Here is a 21204-nt window from a genome sequence, read left to right on the forward strand (position 1 = left end):
CTCACCTGCATCACCCCCATCACTAAACATTCTAGTTTCCCTGACACTGCATGTTCGAACATTCTCACTAAACAACACTTTCTCAAACTGCTGACTCCAAATCCATTCAAATGCAAGTCAACCACCTTATATAAATCTTTTCTTCCATCAAACTCACTCCACACATCCAAAAACTCTACACCATTCCTCCTGTAAATCTGCACGATGATTCATTCACAATCATCGCTTTCCATTCATTTGTGATCATACCATGGCAACAGATTCACAACTTTCAATTTCTCACTTGTTTTTTTTTCACATGCACTAGCAGCTCTTTCATATCTTCTTGCATACCACACTTGTCACCTGCTAAACATTTGTGCCAGCCAAAATAAACATCTTTCACTTTTACTCTATGCATCCTAACAGCATCAATCACTTCCTTAATCTTTACGCTAGGAAAACATGATTTCATCAACCATTCCTCAAACACTCTTATTATCAATGAATCACCATACGAATCTGATCCTTATTTCATGTTTTCACCCCCATACTATGCTTTCTCTCCCCTTGCAATTTCACATTCTTTCAATTCTGCCAGACATTTCTAATACCACTCGATCTCATATTTTGTTCTGTGGAGAACTCCATGCAAGTGCGCTATTTTTTCCCATTACCATCTGATCAATCTCTTCATTTTCCACTGCTTCATTCATACTCATAGTGCTTGTAACACCAGCCTCGCCATAATAAATTTAGTTTAATCCTTGATCCAAGTGTGTGCAAACAAAGTTGGGGCCTGAAAGTATCTTCATGACTGGGGTAAAGTGGTACAACACCGGGCGACTCTTTGTAAAGGTGGAGCAAGCTACCAACACTCCTATCTCAGTATCCTCCATAATGCAAAACACATCTCCTTGCGGATATGTATAATGTTATGCATTAAGGGAAGGGCCACTACCCAGATAGTTTCGACCTTTATTGAGGTCGAATGGGAGTTCATGTCTCTCATCATCGGCCTTTGGAGAATAAAGCATGCTGAGGGTCAGCAAACAGTAAGAGAGGAGAATAATGAAAGATAGAGTAGGATAGTAGGAGGTAAAAGAGGCCTCAGTCAACCTGTTTAGCCTTATATGGCTAATTGGTCTGTGACATATTCTCAATTTATCTGTTAAAAAAAAATAAAATTTAACCATAAAAATTTTGACTAATAGTTCACTTATAAATTTATCCTTAATAATTTCGTCAGTTATCTATGAAGGAGATCCATTGACCTGTTTTGAAAACAATAATTTCAGTTAGAACTTTTTTTTTTTTTTTTAATTTTTATTTTATTTTATTTATTTATTTTTTTTTTTTATTAAATTACATAAAAATCAAAGGACTTAAGGTCCGGTCAGTTGAACTGAAAGGAAACAAAATAAGGAACTTGCAAACCTGGTACCACTGGGACTTAGAATGGGGTAGAGGACTGGCCCGGGAGATGCCGCTCACAAGGAGCAGCACCGCCTCGCAGTAAGCCTTCGCAGCCCGGGTTCTCAGATCTACCCCCCTTATTTGGAGTAAAGGAAACCGTGCCAGCAAAAGCATTGTGGCGAGGAAGAACAGAGTGGTTGTTAAAAAGTGGAGATACCAATGCAGAAGCATTAGCAAGGTCATCTCCTCTTATAGGAGCTGCCAAACGGTGTGCCTTGGTATCTCCACTTGGGCCTGGCTCCTGCTGAAGAGATCTCAATAAAGGTTGAAACTAGTCTGAGCAGTGGCCCTTCCCTTAATGCATAACATTATACATATCCGCAAGGAGATGTGTTTTGCATTATGGGAGATACTGAGATAGGAGTGTTGGTAGCTTGCTCCACCTTTGCAAGGAGTTGCCCAGTGTTGTACCACTTTACCCCAGTCCTGAAGATACTTTCAGGTGCAAACTTTGTTTGCACACACTTGGATAAAGGATTAAACTAAATTTATTATAGTCTGACCAAGTGAAAAATAAACTTTCAACTAGCCTCGCCAGTTGCATTATCATGGATTTCATTTTTCAACTCACCACTATCATTCTTTTTATTCCCTTCACACTTCTGGCATTTGCTCACAGAATGTTTACAACAAACTCATTCTCCAGTTTTGTTCATCCATAAATTTCTCGTTTTCTACATGGTGCATACAATCTGCATATGCTGCAGTAAACAAAATCATACACATTAAAATTACCCACCATTGTTTTGAGCATTAGTGCCATCATGTAAAATACAGTGTATAATAAAACAAAAATAGAACGTTTGAAAATTACAAAATTAAGCACACTACCCTTTACAGTTAATCAAATACTCGTGAATAAAATGTCAAAAATTGGATTAATTATTACTAATACTTCAAAAAAAGAACTTTTCGTTTGTCACCAAAAATCACCAGTTTTTATTTTTATAGATTTTTTTATTTTATTTTAAATTTTTTTATTTTATTTTAAAATTATTTTAAAATATTTTTAAAAATTTTAAAAGTTAATTTATTTCAAATTTAAAATTTTTATAGAATGGAAGAACAAGAGGTCTTCTCTGTAAATTATATAAGGAAGATGTGTGCAAAGGGAAATTAGCAAGCTTTTTGCTTCGAGAATGGTTAGTGAGTGGAATGCATTGCTTGCAAGTGTGGTGAATGCACATGCATACACACACACACACACACACACACACACACACACTAGATGAGTTTAAGGCATGGTTCGATGAACTTTGTATGTGATAGTGTATTGCCTGCAATGAGATACACTATCATACACTATCAAATGTTAGTAATGATAAAATGTAATCGGGTCACTAAAACAAGCTGTCCCCTCCCTTAAGAAAGCTATGCTAGCCTCTGGAAAGATTTCTATTCTCATCAATCCGAGTTAGCATTCTATCTTCAACCAGCCACTGTAACACATGTGCCAGACACACAAACTACACAAATAGTCTATAGTTTGCCATGACTTACTTGGATTTTCCCTTGTGCAGTTGCTACTGCACAAGGGAAAATCCAAGAGTAAAAAAAATCCTTAGGTTGCTATAAAAAAAATGTTACCACTACAATAATAAGAAATTACACTTTAGTATCAATGAATGCCAAATATGCTTGTTCACACCCTTCATACCAATTTCATTACAACTCCCCATTAATTTCTCTACTATCCCACGTTCTTTCACTTCTTCCCCTTTCTTACCAATTCTCAACTCTACTATATCATTTGCCATTATTATTATTATTAACATTTCACCTCCATGGAGTCAGAGACTAATTGTGGGAGGTACTCACTATTCCATACAATGCTCATCCAACCACGTCTTAAACTGATTGAATGTGTCCACATCCAGAACACATTCAGGCAATGCATTCCACTCACCAACCACCCTCCATGCAAAGAACCTGCTTCTCACTCCTTTGCTCACACCCTCCTTATACAGTTTCCAGCAATGGCCTCTTGTTCTACTTTCTTCTCCCATTCTATGAAAAATCTCTTCCATGTTTACCTGATAACAACAACTGACCAGCTTATATTTCTTAATCATACCCCCCCCCCTCTTCCTCCTATTCATGAGGCTCTGCAACTGACATTCTCTCAATCAGTTCCTAGTACTCCAAATTCCACAGACCACTGACCACCTTTGCGAATTTTCTACATTTTCCAACATATCCTCGTCACCATGAAAACACAGCGACCAAATCTGTGCACAATAATCCACATGCGGCTTGATCAAGGCCTTATACAATGGAATCATAACCTCTCTATTTCTGCATGTCAGGGTTCTCCGCATCATTTCCATTATTCGATGTAATGTCTTCACAACTTGTGTAATGTGGCCCCCTGAATTTCAGGTCCTTGTCCACCATCACTCCTAGATCTCTCATCTCCTCTACTTCTGTTAAAGTTTCCCACCAAGTATATACTTTTCATCCCATTGTTGCTTACCAAATCTCAAAACCTTACACTTGGCAACATTGAACTGATAGTTCCACTTACCTGCCCATTCATGAAATCTATTCAAGTCCTCTTGTAAGGCATTAAAATCAGCCTGACTGTGCTTTGCTCTCCCCAGTTTTGCATTATTATTATGACAGGTATCTCCATGGAGTCAGTAGATTCATTGCAGGAGACCTAAACCAGCAAAACAATATCTGTCATGTCTCTTCTTGAATTCATTTACAGACGAAGAACTCACAACTAAGTCGGGCAATGACTTGCACTCATTCACCACTCTCCAGGCAAAAAACCTTGTTCTCACACCCTTGTTAACCACACTCTTCTTTAATTTCCAGGGATGACCTCTTGTTCTTCCATCACTATCACACAGCTGAAACATTTCTCCTGCATCAATCCTATAAAAACATTTCAGTAATTTAAATGTTTCTATCATATCCCTTCTTCTCTGCCTATCAACCAACCTCTGCAGTCCACAAGCTCTCAATCTATCAATGTAGAGAGCATTTTTTATATCACTCACCAACTTCGTCACTCTTCTCTGAACCCTCTCCACAGCCTCCTCATCTCCAAGGAATCTAGGTGACCAGACCTGAGCACAGTAATCCAAATGTGGAAGTATCAATGCTTTATAAAGGGGAATAATAACCTCTTTATCTCTGGATGTCAGTGTGTTCCTTAACAACCAAGTAATCCTACCTCTTTATCTCTGGATGTCAGTGTGTTCCTTAACAACCAAGTAATCCTATGTGCAATCTTGGACACCTTAGCAATGTGTCCCATGAACTTCATCTCCCTATCTACCAACACCCCTAAATCCCTAGCCTCATCAATCTCTTTGAGTACTGTTCCATCAATGTAGCACACAGCTGGTAATCTTTTAATGCCAAAATGCTTAACTTTACACTTTTCTACATTGAACTGACATCCATTACCTTTTGCCCATTCTACCAGCTTATTTAAATCATCCTGCAAACTTTCATCAGCTTGATTTTTTATTGCGCTACCCAACTTTGCATCATCAGTAAACAACTGAATATCTCCCTTTAAGCCATTTCCTATAACATTTATATACAAATTGAACAACAATGGCCCAAGCACAGAGCCCTGAGGCATACCACTGGTCACCTGCCTCATCCTGGACTCTGCTTCTCCATACACCACCTTCTGGTATCTCTCCTTGAGCCATTCTCCTATCCATATCACCAGTTTAGTATCCATATTCCCATCTGCTCTAATTTGCGTAACAGTGTTCCATGGGGCATCCTGTCAAAGGCCTTAGCAAAACCAGAAGTATCACTGTGTAGCCAGTTCCTTTGTCCAACTCAGATGTCATTTTATTATGAAAAGTTAATAGATTGCTAAGGCAGGATCTACCTTTAACAAAACCATGTTGGCCTCTATAGAGAATCATATCCTGATCCACCCATTCTTGAATTTTGTCTTTAACCAACTTTTCCAATACTTTTACCACTTCTCCTGAGATGGTGATTGCTCTGTAATTAACTACCGCGGTTTTAGAGCCACCTTTATGCAAAGGAACCACTTTGCCTTACTTCCACTCCATAGGGACCATACCAGAGTTCAAATTTAAGTTAAATATCCAAGTAAGAGGGGTTGACGATTTCTCTGCACATTCACACAACACCCGAGCTGATATTCCATCTAAATTTACAGCAGTGTTTGCATTTAAATTTTGCAACATATTAAATACCTTTGATTTCTTAACTTCAATTCTCACATTAGTTATTGCTACAGGTACAGAGATATCCTCACTTGGGTGATAGACTTTTGAAAAGTCATCACTCAGTAACTTGACTATTACCTCTGACACCTCAATACCATCAGCACCCACTAAAGTTATCCTTCCGAAGTCATTCTTCCTTTTACTTGCACACATAGTGGAAGAACTCTTTGGGATTACCCTTGATCTCATTGGCTAAGGTCTTCTCATTATCAGATTTAGCTTTTCTTACTATACTGGTAACCTTCCTAGCTTGAGCCTTGTATTGCTCATGGGTGAGCTGATTGCATTTCTCCTTGTGCAGATCAAGCCTGATACTACTGCTCATCCATCTAACGCCTACCTTATTTGTCTTCCTGACCATGGGGACACAATCTGATATTGCTTTCCTCAGATACCCGCTGATTTTATCCCATGCACTGCTAACATCTTTCCACTGCAATATGTTCTGTCATGGGATGGCTGCAAGCTCACTCCGAAGCTTGTTATAATTGCCTAACCTGTAGTTCTATATATACCCCTTCTTAACAGAAAAATCCACAGATTTTGCAACCTCCAAAGTCAATACCACATGATCGCTTTCACCAATTGGAGGTAACGAGGATACCTTACTTATGCATATATCCTCTGAACCAATAACCAGATCCAACACCCTCACACCACGTGTCCCTTCAGTTATGTGCTGTTTCAAGTAATTATCTCATAGAAGATGTATAACTCCATTTCCTTTTTGCTACGTGATATTTCCTCCTTCCAATTGATATCACCATAATTAAAATCCTCCATAATAATCACTAAACCTGCACTCATTGCACTAATTTGCTGATGCATGAATTCAATATCTCCCTCTGTACCCCCTGGCCTATAGCAGCATCCAACTATATAATTGGTTGCGCTGTCACTATTTCATACCAGACTGCCTCAAATGAATTCTCATTCATATGTCTATCATCTTTATATACTACTTTCTTTGGCTGCAACACATTAGCTATTATCAACAGTACTCCTCCAACTGTTCTATCTTCTCTATCCTCCCTGAAAATACTGTACCCATCACATTCAATTCCAGTGACCACATCTTCTGCTGACAGCCAAGTTTCACTAATGCCTACAACTTTTGGGTAGATTGCACTGACTAATGCCAAAAATTCTTCTCTCTAATTTCGAATGCTTCTTGCATTGGTATACAAAAATTGCAGATTCCCTCTAGTTCTTGTACCGGCTTTAGAACTGATATACAAGTCACTAATTTCAGTAGTCCATACTGATTTTTATCACCTCTCTTCTGCAATTTATTCTGCAAATAAGGATCAATAAATATACAATCACTGCTAAAGTTTCTCTCTCTTCCACGCAACCTCTTCAATATTAGTTTACCTGCTCATCTGCATCATCCACAAATAGCTAGATGTCACTAGTTATTATTATTATTATTAATACCCCAAGACCTCATGGAGTCAAAGACTCATCTGGGAGGTCCTTTTATCACACACACACATCTCATCATACCATGTCTTAAACACACACAAATTCCTTGCAGACACCAGATTCTCAGGCAAGGCATTCCAATCATTCACAACTATTCATGAAAAAAGCCTGCCTCTCACTCCCCTAATCACACCCTCTTTATACAGTTTCCAGGGATGACCTCTGGTTCTCCCCTGATCTCCCACTATTCTCTGTAGAACTTCTCCACCATTGATCCTATAACAACTCTTGCCAACTTGTAGGTCTCTACCATATCTCCCCTCTTCCTGCTGTTCACCAGACTCTGCAAATTACTTCTTCTCAGTCTTTCCTCATACTCGAGATTCCAGAGGTCAGAAACTACCTTAATCAGTCGCCTTTGGACCCTTTCCAACATCTCTTCATCCTTCTGAAAACCACGTGACCAAATCTGGGCACAATTGTCCATGTTTGGTTTAATCAAAGCCTTATACAATGGAACAAGAATCTCCCTACTTCTACACATCAGTGTCTTCCACATCATTCCCAGAAGCCATTGTGCTGTCTTCACAATTTTGGTGATGTGTCCCCTAAATTTTAGATCATTATCCACTATCACCCCCAGATCTCTTATTTCTTCTAACTCCAACAATATATTTTCACCAAGCATAAATTCTGCATCCCATCTTTGTTTTCCAAATTTTAAAACCTTACATTTTGCAACATTGAATTGACATCCCCATTTCCGTGCCCAATCACTCAATTTATTCAAGTCTTCTTGAAAGGCAACATCATCTTCACTACTCTTTATGGTTCGTCCCAACTTTGCATCATCTGCAAACAACTGAATATCTCCATCCAAATCTTTGCCAATATCATTAATATACAAGTTAAACAGTAATGGCTCTAAAACAGACCCCTGAGGCACTCCACTAGTGACTTTCCTTTTCCTGGATATCGCACCCCCATACACAACTTGTTGATACCTATCAAATAGCCAGTCCCCAATCCAATGCACTAATCTAATATCCAACCCCATCTGCTCTAGTTTGACTGTCAATTTATCATGAGGTACTCTATCAAAAGCCTTTGTGAAATCCAAGTATATCACTGTGTATCCTTCTCCTCTGTCCAACGAAGCAGTCACTTTATTGTAATACATAAGTGGATAACTAAAACATGACCTCCCTTTAACAAATCCATGCTGTCCATCAAAGATAATACCATTGTTGTCAACCCAACTTTGCATCCTAGTTCTCACAAGCTTCTCCAACAACTTAACCACAACACCTGACACACAGATAGGCCTATAGTTTGATGCTTGAGTTCGATAACCTCCTTTATGAAGTGGCACAATCTTGCCCTCCTTCCACTCCTTAGGAACTTGACTGAGTGCAACACTCATATTAAAAAAATATGTCAAGGCAGGTGTCAACTCCCTGGCACATTTCTTCAGAATACACAGCAATATATTATCAAGTCCCACAGCCTTATTTACATCTAATTTACTCAACTCCCAAAACACCTCTTGCTCACTTACAGTCAGTCTCTCCTCCCCATCATCAACTGCTCTCAATCTCTCCATAAAGTCACATTCACAAGAATGAAAGATCTTTATGAACTGCTCATTAAGTATCTCTACCACACATTCTGCAACAGCTATCTTTATACCATTTTCTCCAATCATTGTCATCCTTCCATAATCATTCTTTCTTTTGCTGACTACATATCGAAAGAACTCCCTAGGATTCTTTTTGGCTTCATTAGTTAACCGCTGTTCATGCCTCTCTTTAGCTACTCTCACCAACCAAGTCACCCTCCTTACCTTGTCTTTGTAGACATCATGAAATTGGCTTCCACTTCTCTTATGCTGCCTCCACTATGCCCTTTTTCTCTGTATTGCATGCTTAATCTCTTTATTCATCCATCTCATACCTATCTTATTTAACCTTCTCACCCTTGGAATACATTTAGACATTGCATCTACTAGATAGTTTTTGAAAAGAGATCAATGCAGCTTGCAAGCTGCATTGATCTCTTTTCCAGCTAACTCCTCATTCCATGCTACATCCGCAAGCTGTCTCCTGAGCTATTCATAATTACACCCCCCCCCTTGTAGTTCCACATATACCCTTTTCTCACAGGGGTCCTCAAGTTAAACCCAAGTTAGTTAAACCCAACCCAATATCACTGACATACAAATTGAACAACAATGGCCTCAAAACTGACCCCTGCAGCACCACTGTGACCTTTCTCTTTCGAGATACTGCACCCCCATATACAACTTTCTGATACCTATCCGACAGCCAGTCATTGATCCAACACAGAAGTCTGTTATCCAATCCCATCTGTTTCAATTTATTTAAGAGCTTGTCATGTGGCAGTCTATAAAAAGCCTTTGCAAAATCAAGTACACCACTATATATGCATCTCCCTTGTCAAGGTATTTGTCACCTTGTTATAGTACATAAGTTAGTGAAACATGATCTCCCCTTAACAAACCCATGTTGATAACCACAGAGAATACTGCCATTATCAACCCATTTCTGTATCCTACTTCTCACCAATATCTCTCCACAGTGCCTTCACCACAACTCCAGATATACAGACCAGCCTATAATTTGAAGCTACAGCTTTATCACTACCTTTATGCAGCAGAACAATTTTACCCTCCTTCCACTCCTTTGGAACCTGTGCTGTTGCAAAACTCTATCACCTTATTATGTTGCATTTCAAAAAAAAAAAAAAAAAATGTCAGCACTACAGTAACAAGAAATTACACTTTTGGATCAATGAATGCCAAGTACTTATATATTAAAAAACCATTACATTTGTTCTGTTCTCAGAAAGTGAAAGTCTTTTCAAGCATTTATAAAAAAAATGAAAATCCATCTAAACTGTAGATGTCAGGAATCAAAATATCATAGTTGTTATTTAAAACTGAAAAACTCAAGTAAACACATACCTGCTGGAATGGTTTTGCCATGAATTTTATCACTACATCCAGCAAAATATCTAATGGTTTTTGATGCAAAAACCAGATCATTTAAAGAATTTTTATATGGCTTGCCATTCTCAAATGATTGCAAAGCCTATAAAAGAAATTAAAAAAAAAAGATTAAAAAAATCCTTACATTGATTTTCAAAAAAATGTTACCACAATAATAATGAGAAATTACACTTTATTATCAGTGAATGCCGAATACTTATGTATTAAAAACATTTATACAGGTATCAATTCTTCCCTTATGTCCATACTGCCTACAGTCTTCTGCATTTTGTCAGATTTTGTCATGAAATTCCAAGCCTCATTGTGATGGCATAAACTTTTTTTCTTTTTTTAATTCTGAACACAAAAGACTGCATAACCTACAATAAAGGCCACTCTACTCTACTATGCTTCATGAACAGCTAAAGGCTGAAATACATTTTGGAACACTAGATGAGGAAATTTCCCCAGAATGCAGAGAAGGAGGATGGAGAAAAACACGAGAATGGTATTACCAAGTTTGAAACTGAACTAGGTACTACTCACATAATATGCTTTATTGGAAAATGTAGTTCAGTTGAGCAGAATCCATGGAAGCATCTATATAAAAGACATAAACAGACAAAAACAGATTGCTTATGCAATAGAAATAAATGGGAGTGAGTCTGTAAGAGACAGATTACCAATTAACTATCTTCCTCTGTAAAGACCAAGGTTCATTTCAAATGTGAGAACTGCATTCTAAGGTGGAGTAGATCTAGGAGTTATTCTAATAAGAGAACCTTAAACATTATCATATGACATTCTCATCTCCAAGTCAGCTGAATTACACAGCATATCAAAATGCTTCCAAGCTAACATTCAGCAACCAGTTAAAATTATCTGGGAGAAAAAAAAAGTGAAAATTAGAGTGCAGCTTCAAAGAATGCAATGACAGAAAGTCACACTTTTTTGCTTCTTTGTGCCTTTGTAGTTGGCATTGGCAGCTAATATTTTGCATAACAGTATTACTCGACATCCTTAACTCAGTAAAATTTGAGATGAGGTTGCCACATGACAATGCTGAAATTCACTTGAGGTTTGGAAAAACTGAGGATATCTTTGCATTATTAGCTGGATGTAAAAATCAACCAAAAGAGAAACCTGACACCAAACGTAACAAGAAATCTGATAATGAGGATCTGTTTATACAACATGACAAACTGATATTATCGAAAATGAGGGGGAAATGGATACTAGATTGATGACCTGGGTATTGGGATGGTTAGCTGATAGACATTGAGCTGTGTATGAAAAAGTACTATATTGAAAGAGAGAGGTGATGAGAATCAGGATTTTCTTCTAGGTCTGTTGCTGGTTAATTTATTTTGATAATATAGTCAAAGTCTAAGATGATTTTACATTTTAATGAATTTTATCATCCAGTAAGGTACCATGCTGTTTATTGAAGTCAAAAGTGGGTTGAAAAAGTTGAATATCTCTTAGAGAAGGCCTTCCAGATTATGTAATTCTTAGCCTACTCATAATATTAAATGTACTACAGGTTTGTAACCTTCCATGGGTGAGACACACACACACATACAAAAGGATACTTTTTGAACACCTCATATGACTTACAATACATACTATTATACATTAACAGAAAAGGATACGTTGAAGAAATTTTTACAATGAATAGATCTGAGTCCTTTTCTGAAGATGTGCATGTTCACCAAAAATACAGATGTTTATTCTAGCTTATATTAGATAATATAACAGGTGTGTATGTTTTTGTTTGTTCAAAAAAAGTGTCTAACATGAGACATTACATAATACACATTATTATGTTACCAGCATTATATTATATTACAAGTACAGGTTATTGTATTACATCTAAGATACCTTTTGGAAATCTGTGAAAAAGGTTTGTTGCATCTGACTGAGTGGATAGTGCTACTATTCTCAACCAATAAGTCATGGATTCAAATCCTGCTGTGGGCAAGAATGTACAAGTGACAGTCATGTATGTGTGGGCCTACCATTCTCCTAACTTAAGAGTGATGGTTTGAAAAGGTTCCATGTTTGGTCTTCAGAAGAAGGTTTCTGGATTAGCTAACTCTTAGACCACCAAAAACTGCCATGATTATGATAGATTTACAAGATTTTGTGGGTAGAATTCACATTTAAAAAGCATTAACATGGTGTCAGAAAAAAAAAGATAAGTTTCAATATATATTATTAGAGTATTTGTTCTAAATTTACAAGGAGGTTTGTCTGTTAGATCATAATTAGGTATGGATGCTTTACATTTTGAGATTTTTGTTGTTTAGAGTGTATCTTGTGAATGTCTTTGTACTGTGTTATGGCCTCCATAAGTTTGTTTTCCAATAAGTTATTGCCCAGCCTGCAACACCATTCAAGGACTATATTATGCACAGCACTTTACAAACTTTTGTAGTATGTGGAGCTTGCAGCATGTTTGCATCCCAGCAGTTAAAAATGTGACAGGTAACATACCAGGGAGTGCATGTCTGCATAAAATATAGGAAAAGCCTAGTGAGATTGACATCAGCACTGATTAAAGTATCTGCAAAAGCGGTGGATGAAAAAGAGCAAATGCCAGCAGAGAGAGAGAGAGATGAGCAGAGTGACTGAGGGTAAAGAAGATGGGCACTGTGTGAAAATGAATGTAGTAGATTTAGACGATGGTAACAAACAGGTAAGTGAATGCCAAGTGAAAGTAGGTTGCTTGGAAAGAGATACTGAGAGAGAGAGAAAGTGGAATGCATAAAAAATAAGTTCAGAAGCATGAAAGAAGAGATCAATAGACTTACAAGGCTAAGTGATGTGAAACAATGGGCGAGGTGAGAGAATAGAAGGAGAACAGCGAATGAGAAAAATTGAGAGGAAAGCAAGAGAACTAGGCAGGTAAGTAGGAATGCAAGGAGAGAGAGAGAGAGAGAGAGAGAGAGGAATGGAGATGAGCAAGAAATGAATGGAGCCATGAGAGGTGTGATGTATGCCGATTCAATGATTAGTGGAGTGCAAAACAGAATGCTAGAGGGATGTTTGCCTGAACAAACAATAGAGAGTCTGACTATAGAGCAATTAAGCAAAGTGAAAGAGTGGAAGAGATGATTGTGATGTTGGACACAAATGACCTGAGAGGTAGTGTCAAATCTTTTGCTACATACTACCTGAGAGGTAGTGTGTAGCAAGAGATTTGAGGTTAATGCTTGAGGTTGTACAGCAGAAGTGTGTAAAAGAGAAGTTAGCAAAATGTGCAACCTAGATGTGATACTGCAGAGATGAGAAAAGGGTCATCAATAATGAATGGCATGATAACAAGAATGTGTTGAAAGAGATTATTATTACTATTACCCCAAGACCTCAAGGAGTCAAAGACTCATCTGGGAGGTCCTTTTATCACACACACACAGCTCATCATACCGTGTCTTAAACGCACTCAAACTACTTGCAGACACCACACTCACAGGCAAAGCATTCCAATCATTTACAACTCTGCATGAAAAAAACCTGCCTCTCACTCCCCTACTCACAGCTTCCAGGGATGACCTCTGGTTCTCCCCTGATCACCCACTATTCTCTGTAAAACTTCTCCACCATTGATCCTATAACAACCCCTTACCAACTTGTAGGTCTCTATCATATCTCCCCTCTTCCTTCTCTCCACTAGACTCTGCAAATTACATCTTTTCAATCTTTCCTCATACTCGACATTCCAGAGGTCAGAAACTACCTTAGTCAGTCGCCTTTGGACCCTTTCCAACATCTCTTCATCCTTCTGAAAACCACATGACCAAATCTGGGCACAACCATGTGTGGCCTAATCAAAGCCTTATACAACGGAACAAGAATCCCCCTACTTATACACATCAATGTCCTCCGCATCATTCCCAGAAGCCTTTGTGTTGTCTTCACAATTTTGGTGATGTTTTCCCTGAATTTTAGATCCTTATCCACTATCATCCCCATATTTCTTATTTCCTCAAACTCCAACAATATATTTTCACCAAGCATAAATTCTGCATCCCATCTTTGTTTTCCAAATTTTAAAACCTTACATTTTGCAACATTGAACTCACATCCCCATTTCTGTGCCCAATCACTCAATTTATTCAAGTCTTCTTGTAAGGCCACAACATCTTCACTACTCTTCATGGTTTGTCCCAACTTTGCATCATCTGCAAACAACTGAATATCTCCATCCAAATCTTCACCAATATCATTAATATACAAGTTAAACAGTAATGGCCCTAAAACAGACCCCTGAGGCACTCCACTAGTGACTTTCCTTTTCCTGGATATCGCTCCCCCATGCACAACTTGTTGATACCAGTCTCCAATCCAATGCACTAATCTAATATCCAACCCCATCTACTCTAGTTTGACTGTCAACTTATCATGAGGTACTCTATCAAAAGCTTTTGCGAAATCCAAGTATATTACTGTGTATCCTACTCCTCTGTCCAAGGAAGCGGTCACTTTATTGTAATAAATAAGTAGATTACTAAAACATGACCTCTCTTTAGCAAATCCATGCTGTCCATCAAAGATAATACCATTGTTGTCAACCCAACTTTAGATCCTAGTTCTCACAAGCTTCTCCAACAATTTAACCACAACACTTGACACACAGATAGGCCTATAGTTTGATGCTCGAGTTCGATCACCTCCTTTATGAAGTGGCACAATCTTGCCCTCCTTCCACTGCTTAGGAACTTGACCGAGTGCAAGACTCGTATTAAAAAAATATGTCAAGGAAGGTGTCAACTCACTGGCACATTCCTTCAGAATATTTGGTATATATTATTAAGTCCAACAGCCTTATTAACATCTAGTTTACTCAACTCCCCATACACGTCTTGCTCACTTACAGTCAGTCTCTCCTCCCCATCATCAACTGCTCTCAATCTCATCATGAAGTCAAATTCACAAGATGATTGAAAGACCTTGATGAACTGCTCATTATCTCCACCACACATTCCGCAACAGCTGGCTTTATACTATTTTCTCCAATCAATGTCATCCTTCCATAATCATTCTTTCTTTGCTGGCTACATATCGAAAGAACTCCTTAGGATTCTTTTTGGTTTCATTACCTAATTTCTGTTCATACTTCTCTTTAGCTACCCTCACCAACCAAGTCACCCTCCTTGCCTGGTCTTTGTAGACCTCATGAAATTGGTTATTTCCATTTCTCATATGTTGCCTCCACAATGCCCTTTTTCTCTGTAATGCATGCTTAATCTCTTTATTCATCCATCTCACACCTACCTTATTTAATCTTCTCACCCTTGGAACACATTTAGACATTGCATCTACTAGATAGTTTTTGAAAATCCCCAAAGCTGCATTGATCTCTTTTCTAGCTAACTCCTCATTCCATGCTACACCCACACGCAAGAGATGTTTAGATTATGTGAATGCTTGGAGTGCATTTGCAAATATAAGAGGTGTAACCAAGAAATGGACTGGACTGCATTTGAATAAGGAAGAAAGGATGTAGACATCTAGAGAGAGAGAGAGAGAGAGAGAGAATGTTGTTCTTGGGAAAAGTGAGAGTATTAGTGCAGGGAAACTCGAGTTGTCAGAATGAATGAAAGCAGGGGTGGCCTCTTGTAGGGATAGACACTAGGGAGATGAGAGAAACATGGTGTTATGTAATCAAATGGAGTGTTAGAGGAATATTATTATAAGGCATCTCTATGGATTTTGAAAACTCATCATAGCAGACCCACACTAACATCTATATACAAAAAAAACCATACTTCTCCTTAAACTCATTCAGTGTCAGTATGCTCAACTAATTTTGGCAATACAGTACATTCTGCTTGTTCACCACTGTCCAAGAAAAAAATCTAGTCTGCACATCCTTTAACAACTTCCACAGATGACCCCTGGTTTTCTAACTATTTGTCATATACTTAAATATGTACTTGGCATCAATTTTATAAAATCCCTTTAATATATTGTATGTTTCTATCATCTCCCCTTTTTTCTGTCTCTCAACTAAACTTTCTAATCCACACATGCCTTAAAACTACCCTCAGAGGGAGAATTCCACAGACCTGTCACCAGCTTGGTCACTCATCTCTGAATACTCTCTATCACTTCCTCATTCCCAAAAAGCCCAGGTGACATAATTTGTGCACAGTAGTCAAGATGTTGCCAAAATCAGCCTTATACAGAGGGATAATAACCTCTCTATCTTTACTAGTTAGTGTATTTTTCAACATTCAAGTAATTATTATTATTTTTATTAACACAGAGTCATAGGAGGTACACACTATTCATCATAGGAGGTACACACTATTCACAATGCTCACCCTCCCATGCCTTAAGCTGATTCAATGTGTCTACATTCACAACACACTGAGACAATGCATTCCACTTACCAACCATTCTCCATGCGAAGAACCTTCTCCTCACTCCTCTGCTCACAATCTGCTTATACAGTTTCCAGTGATGGCCTCTTCTTCTATCCCCCCTCTCCCATTCTATGAAAAATCTCTTCCATGTCAACCTGATAACAACACCTGGCTAGCTTATATATCTCAATCATATCCCTGCTCACCACCTTTGTGAATCTTCTCTGACCCTCTAAAACATATCATCACCATGAAAACCCAGTGACCAAATCTGGGCACAATAATCCATATAAGGCCTGATCAAGGCCTTATACAATGGCATCATAACCTTTCTATTTCTGCATGACAGGGTCCTCTGCATCATTGCTATGTTCTGATGTGATGTCTTCACAACTTGTGCAATGAGATACCACGTCCTTGTCCACCATCACGCCTAGATCTCTCAACTCCTCTACTTTATTTAGAGTTCCCTACCAGGTGTATACTTTGCATCCTTGTTGTTTACCAAATCTCAAAACCTTCCACTTTGCAACATTGAACTGACAGCTCCATTTACCTGCCCATTCGTGCAATCTATTCAAGTGTTCCTATAAGGCCATAATATCTGTTTGACTCTGCATTGCTCTCCCCAATTTTGCATCATTGTAAACAGCTGCATATCACTAGTTAAATCCATCCCAATATCACTGACATACAAACTGAACAACAATGACCCCAAAACTGACCTCGAGATACACCACTAGTGACCATCCTCTTTTGGGATACTGCACCTCCATATACAACTTTCTGATACCTATCTGACAGCCAGTCACTGATCCAACTCAAAAGTCTGTTATCCATTCCCATCTGTTTCATTTTATTTGATAGACTGCCACAGTGTGGCAGTCTATCAAAAGCTTTTGCAAAATCCAAGTACACAACTGTATATGGGCACAGAAATGGGGATATGAGTTCAATGTTGCAAAATGTAAGGTTTTAAAATTTGGAACAAAGATGGGATGCAGAATTTTTGCTTGGTGAGGATATATTGTTGGAGGTAGAGGAAATAAGAGATCTGGGGATGATAGTGGATAAGGATCTAAAATTTAGGGGACACATCGCCAAAATTGTGAGGACAACACAAAGGCTTCTGGGAATGATGCGGAGGACACTGACGTGTAGAAGTAGGGAGATTCTTGTTCCATTGTATAAGACTTTGATTAGGCCACACATGGACTATTGTGCTCATATTTGGTCACGTGGTTTTCAGAAGGATGAAGAGATGTTGGAAAGGGGTCCAAAGGAGAATGACTAATGTAGTTTCTGACCTCTGGAATGTCAAGTATGAGGAAAGATTCAGAAGATGTAATTTGCAGAGTCTGGTGGACAGGAGAAAGAGGGGAGATATGATAGAGACCTACAAGTGTAAGAGGTTGTTATAGGATCAATGCTGGAGAAGTTTTACAGAGAATAGTGAGAGATCAGGGGAAAACCAGAGGTCATCCCTGGAAGCTGTATAAAGAGGGTGTGAGTAGGGGAGTGAGAGGCAGGTTTTTTTCGTGCAGAGATGTGAACGATTGGAATGCCTTGCCTGAGAATGTGGTGTCTGCAAAGAGTTTGAATGTGTTTACAACACGGTATGATGAGCTGTGTGTGTGATAAAAGGACCTCCCAGATGAGTCTTTAACTCCATGAGGTCTTGGGGTGGTAATAATAATAATAATAATAATAATAATAATATGCATTTCCTCTGTCCAAAGTATTTGTTACCTTGTTATAGTACATATGTAAGTTAGTAACACATTATCTTCCTTTAACAAACCCATGCTGATAATCACAGAGAATACTGCCATTATCAACCCATTTCTGTATCCTACTTCTCACCAATATCTCTCTCCAGTGCCTTCACCACAACTCCAGATATACAGATAGACCTATAATGTGAAGCTACAGCCTTATCACCACCTTACGCAGTGGAACAATTTTATCCTCCTTCCACTTCCTTCGAACCTTTGCTGTTGTAGTACTCTTATTAAACAGTCATGCTAAAGCTTCTAACAATTCCTTGGAAACTCTTAAGATGCATGGTCATATGTCATCAAATCCTATTGCCTTATTGATATCAAGTTTATTTATTTCCTCAAATATCTCCTGCTCACTAACAGTGAAGTCATTCCTCCAATGTGCTCTACACTTAAGTTCCTCATGATTCCACCCTGATCAGGATGAAACACCATTATAAATTGATCACTAAATACCTCAACAATTTCTTCTGCAGCAGTTATCATTCTACCTTTTCATTCATTAACATCATCATTGTTTAACTTGCCACATATCTAAAAAAACTCTATAGGGTTTTGCTTTGCCTGATTTGCCAATTTCTGCTCATACTGCACCTTTATTTTTTAAATAAATAAGTCACTCTCCTGGCTTGTTCTTTATACTCTTCATGTAACTGATTATTCTTATTTATTATCATTATCCTAAAATTCAATGGAATCAAAAACTCATCTAGGAGTCCTTTTCTCATACACACAACTCATCATACTAAGTCTTAAACACACTCGAATTGTCTGCAGACACTACACTCTCAGGAAAGACATTCCAATCATTCACAGCTCCCATGCAAAAAAAATGATTCTCACTCCCCCCCCCCTGCTCACACCCTCCTCATACAGTTACCAGGGATGACCTCTGGTTCTCTCCTAACCTCTTACCATTTTCTGTAAAACTCAACCAACATTGATCCTATAACAACCCCTTATTAACTTGTAGGTCTCTATCATATCACCCCTCTTACTCCTATCCACTAGACTGTAAATTGCATCTGCTCAACATTTTCCTCATATTTCACATTTCAGAGATCAGAAACTTAGTCAGTCGCCTCTAGACCTTTCCAACATCTCTTTGTCCTTTTGAAAACCAGGTGATCAAATTTGTTCACAGTAGTCTACGTGTGGCCTAATCAGAGCCTTATACAATGGAACAAGAATCTCCTAACTTCTACAAGTCAGTGTCCTCCAATCATTCCCAGAATTCTTTGTGTTGTCCTCACAATTTTGGAAATAAGAGATCCCCCAAGATCTCTTATTTCCTCCACCTCCAACAATATCTCCACCTAGCATAAGTTCTACATCCCATCTTTGTTTCCCAAATTTTAAAACCTTAGATTTTGCAACATTGAACTTTCATCCCCATTCTCATGCCCATTCACTCAATCTATTCAATTCTTCTTCTAAGGTCAAACATCTCCTCTACTCTTTGTAGTTCATCCCAACATTGCATCATCTGCAAAAACTGAATATCTCCATCCAAATCATTGCCAATATCATTACCATACAGGTTGAACAGCAATGGCCCTAAAACAGACCCCTGAGGAACACCACTAGTGACTTTTTCTTCTGGGATACTGCTCCCCCACACACAACTTGCTGATACTTATCAGATAGGCGGTCAGATATCTAATGCACTAATCTAATATCCAACCCCATCTGCTCTAGTTTGACTATCAACTTATCATGCAGAAATCTATCAAAAGCCTTTGCAAAATCTAAGTATGCCACTGTGTATGTCTCTCTCCTCTGTCCAATGAAGCTGTCACCTTATTATAATAAGTAAGTAGATTACTAAAACATGACCTCCCTTTTAGCAAATCCATGTTGTCCATCAAAGATAATACCATTGTTGTCAACCCAATTCTGGATCCTAGTTCTCACCAGCTTTTCCAACACCTTAACCACAACATCTGACACACAGATAGGCCTATAATTTGATGCTTGAGTTCTATCACCTCTTTTATGAAGTGGCACAATCTTGCCCTACTTCCACTCTTTGATACTTAACCCAGTGAAAGACTCATATTAAAAAAATATGTCAAGGCAGATGCCAACTCCCTGGCACATTCCTTCAGAATACATGGTGATATATTATCAAGTCCCACAGTCTTATTAACATCAAGTTTGCTCAATTTCCCATATACTTCTTGCACACACTTACAGTCAGTCTCTCCTCATCATCAACTGCTCTCAAACTCTCTATGATGTCACATTCACAAGAATGAAAGACCCTTAGGAATTGCTATCTCCATTATATCTTCTGCACCAATTGTTCTTATACCATTTTCTCCAATTTGTGTCGTACTCCCATAATTTTCTTTTTTGGCTTCATTAGCTAACTGCTGCTCATACTTTACTTTTGCTGCCCTTACCAACCAAGTCACCCTCCTTTTCTAGTCTTTGTAATCCTCATGGAATTGGTTATTATCACTTCTCTTATGCTGCCTCCATAATGCCTTTTTTCTCTGTATCATGTGCTTAATTCATCCATTTCACACCTACCTTAGTTAACGTTCTGACCCTTTCAATACATTCAGACATTCCTTCTACTAGAGAGTATTCTCCAAGCTGCATTGATCTCTTTTCCAGCTAACTCCTCATTCCATGCTACACCTGCAACCTGCCTCCTGAGGTCCTCATAATCACCAGCCTTGTAGTTCCACATATATCCTGTTCTCACAGAGGTCCTCACACTGCTGGCAATCACCCAGGTAATCACTTCATGGTTACTTTCACCAACTGGAGGATGATTTAACACCTCATTTATAATTACATCCTCCGATGAAATGATGAAATTGAAGACTCTCAATACTCGTGTGCCTTCTGTTAGATACTTTCTGAGGTGGTTGTCCCTCAAAAACACAAGAAACTCACTGTTGTTACTTCCAGTTGCTATTTCATCA

General features: G+C 38.4%; 1 protein-coding gene across 1 annotated transcript in view; it reads right to left on the reverse strand.

Moving 5' to 3' along the window:
• The window catches only part of LOC150094508 (aldehyde dehydrogenase 1A1-like), a 164900-nt gene that overhangs the window by 98049 nt on the left and 45647 nt on the right, over nt 1-21204 (reverse strand). The window contains exon 4 of the mRNA XM_090411990.1: nt 10093-10219. Within this exon, the coding sequence (XP_090268116.1) occupies nt 10093-10219 (127 nt within the window). The remainder of the gene's footprint in view (nt 1-10092; nt 10220-21204) is intronic.

Source organism: Typopeltis vanoorti, chromosome 22 (assembly GCF_054136105.1).
Source record: "Typopeltis vanoorti isolate ZY-2024b chromosome 22, IOZ_Tvanoo_1.0, whole genome shotgun sequence".
Taxonomy (NCBI): Eukaryota; Metazoa; Arthropoda; class Arachnida; order Uropygi; family Thelyphonidae; genus Typopeltis; species Typopeltis vanoorti.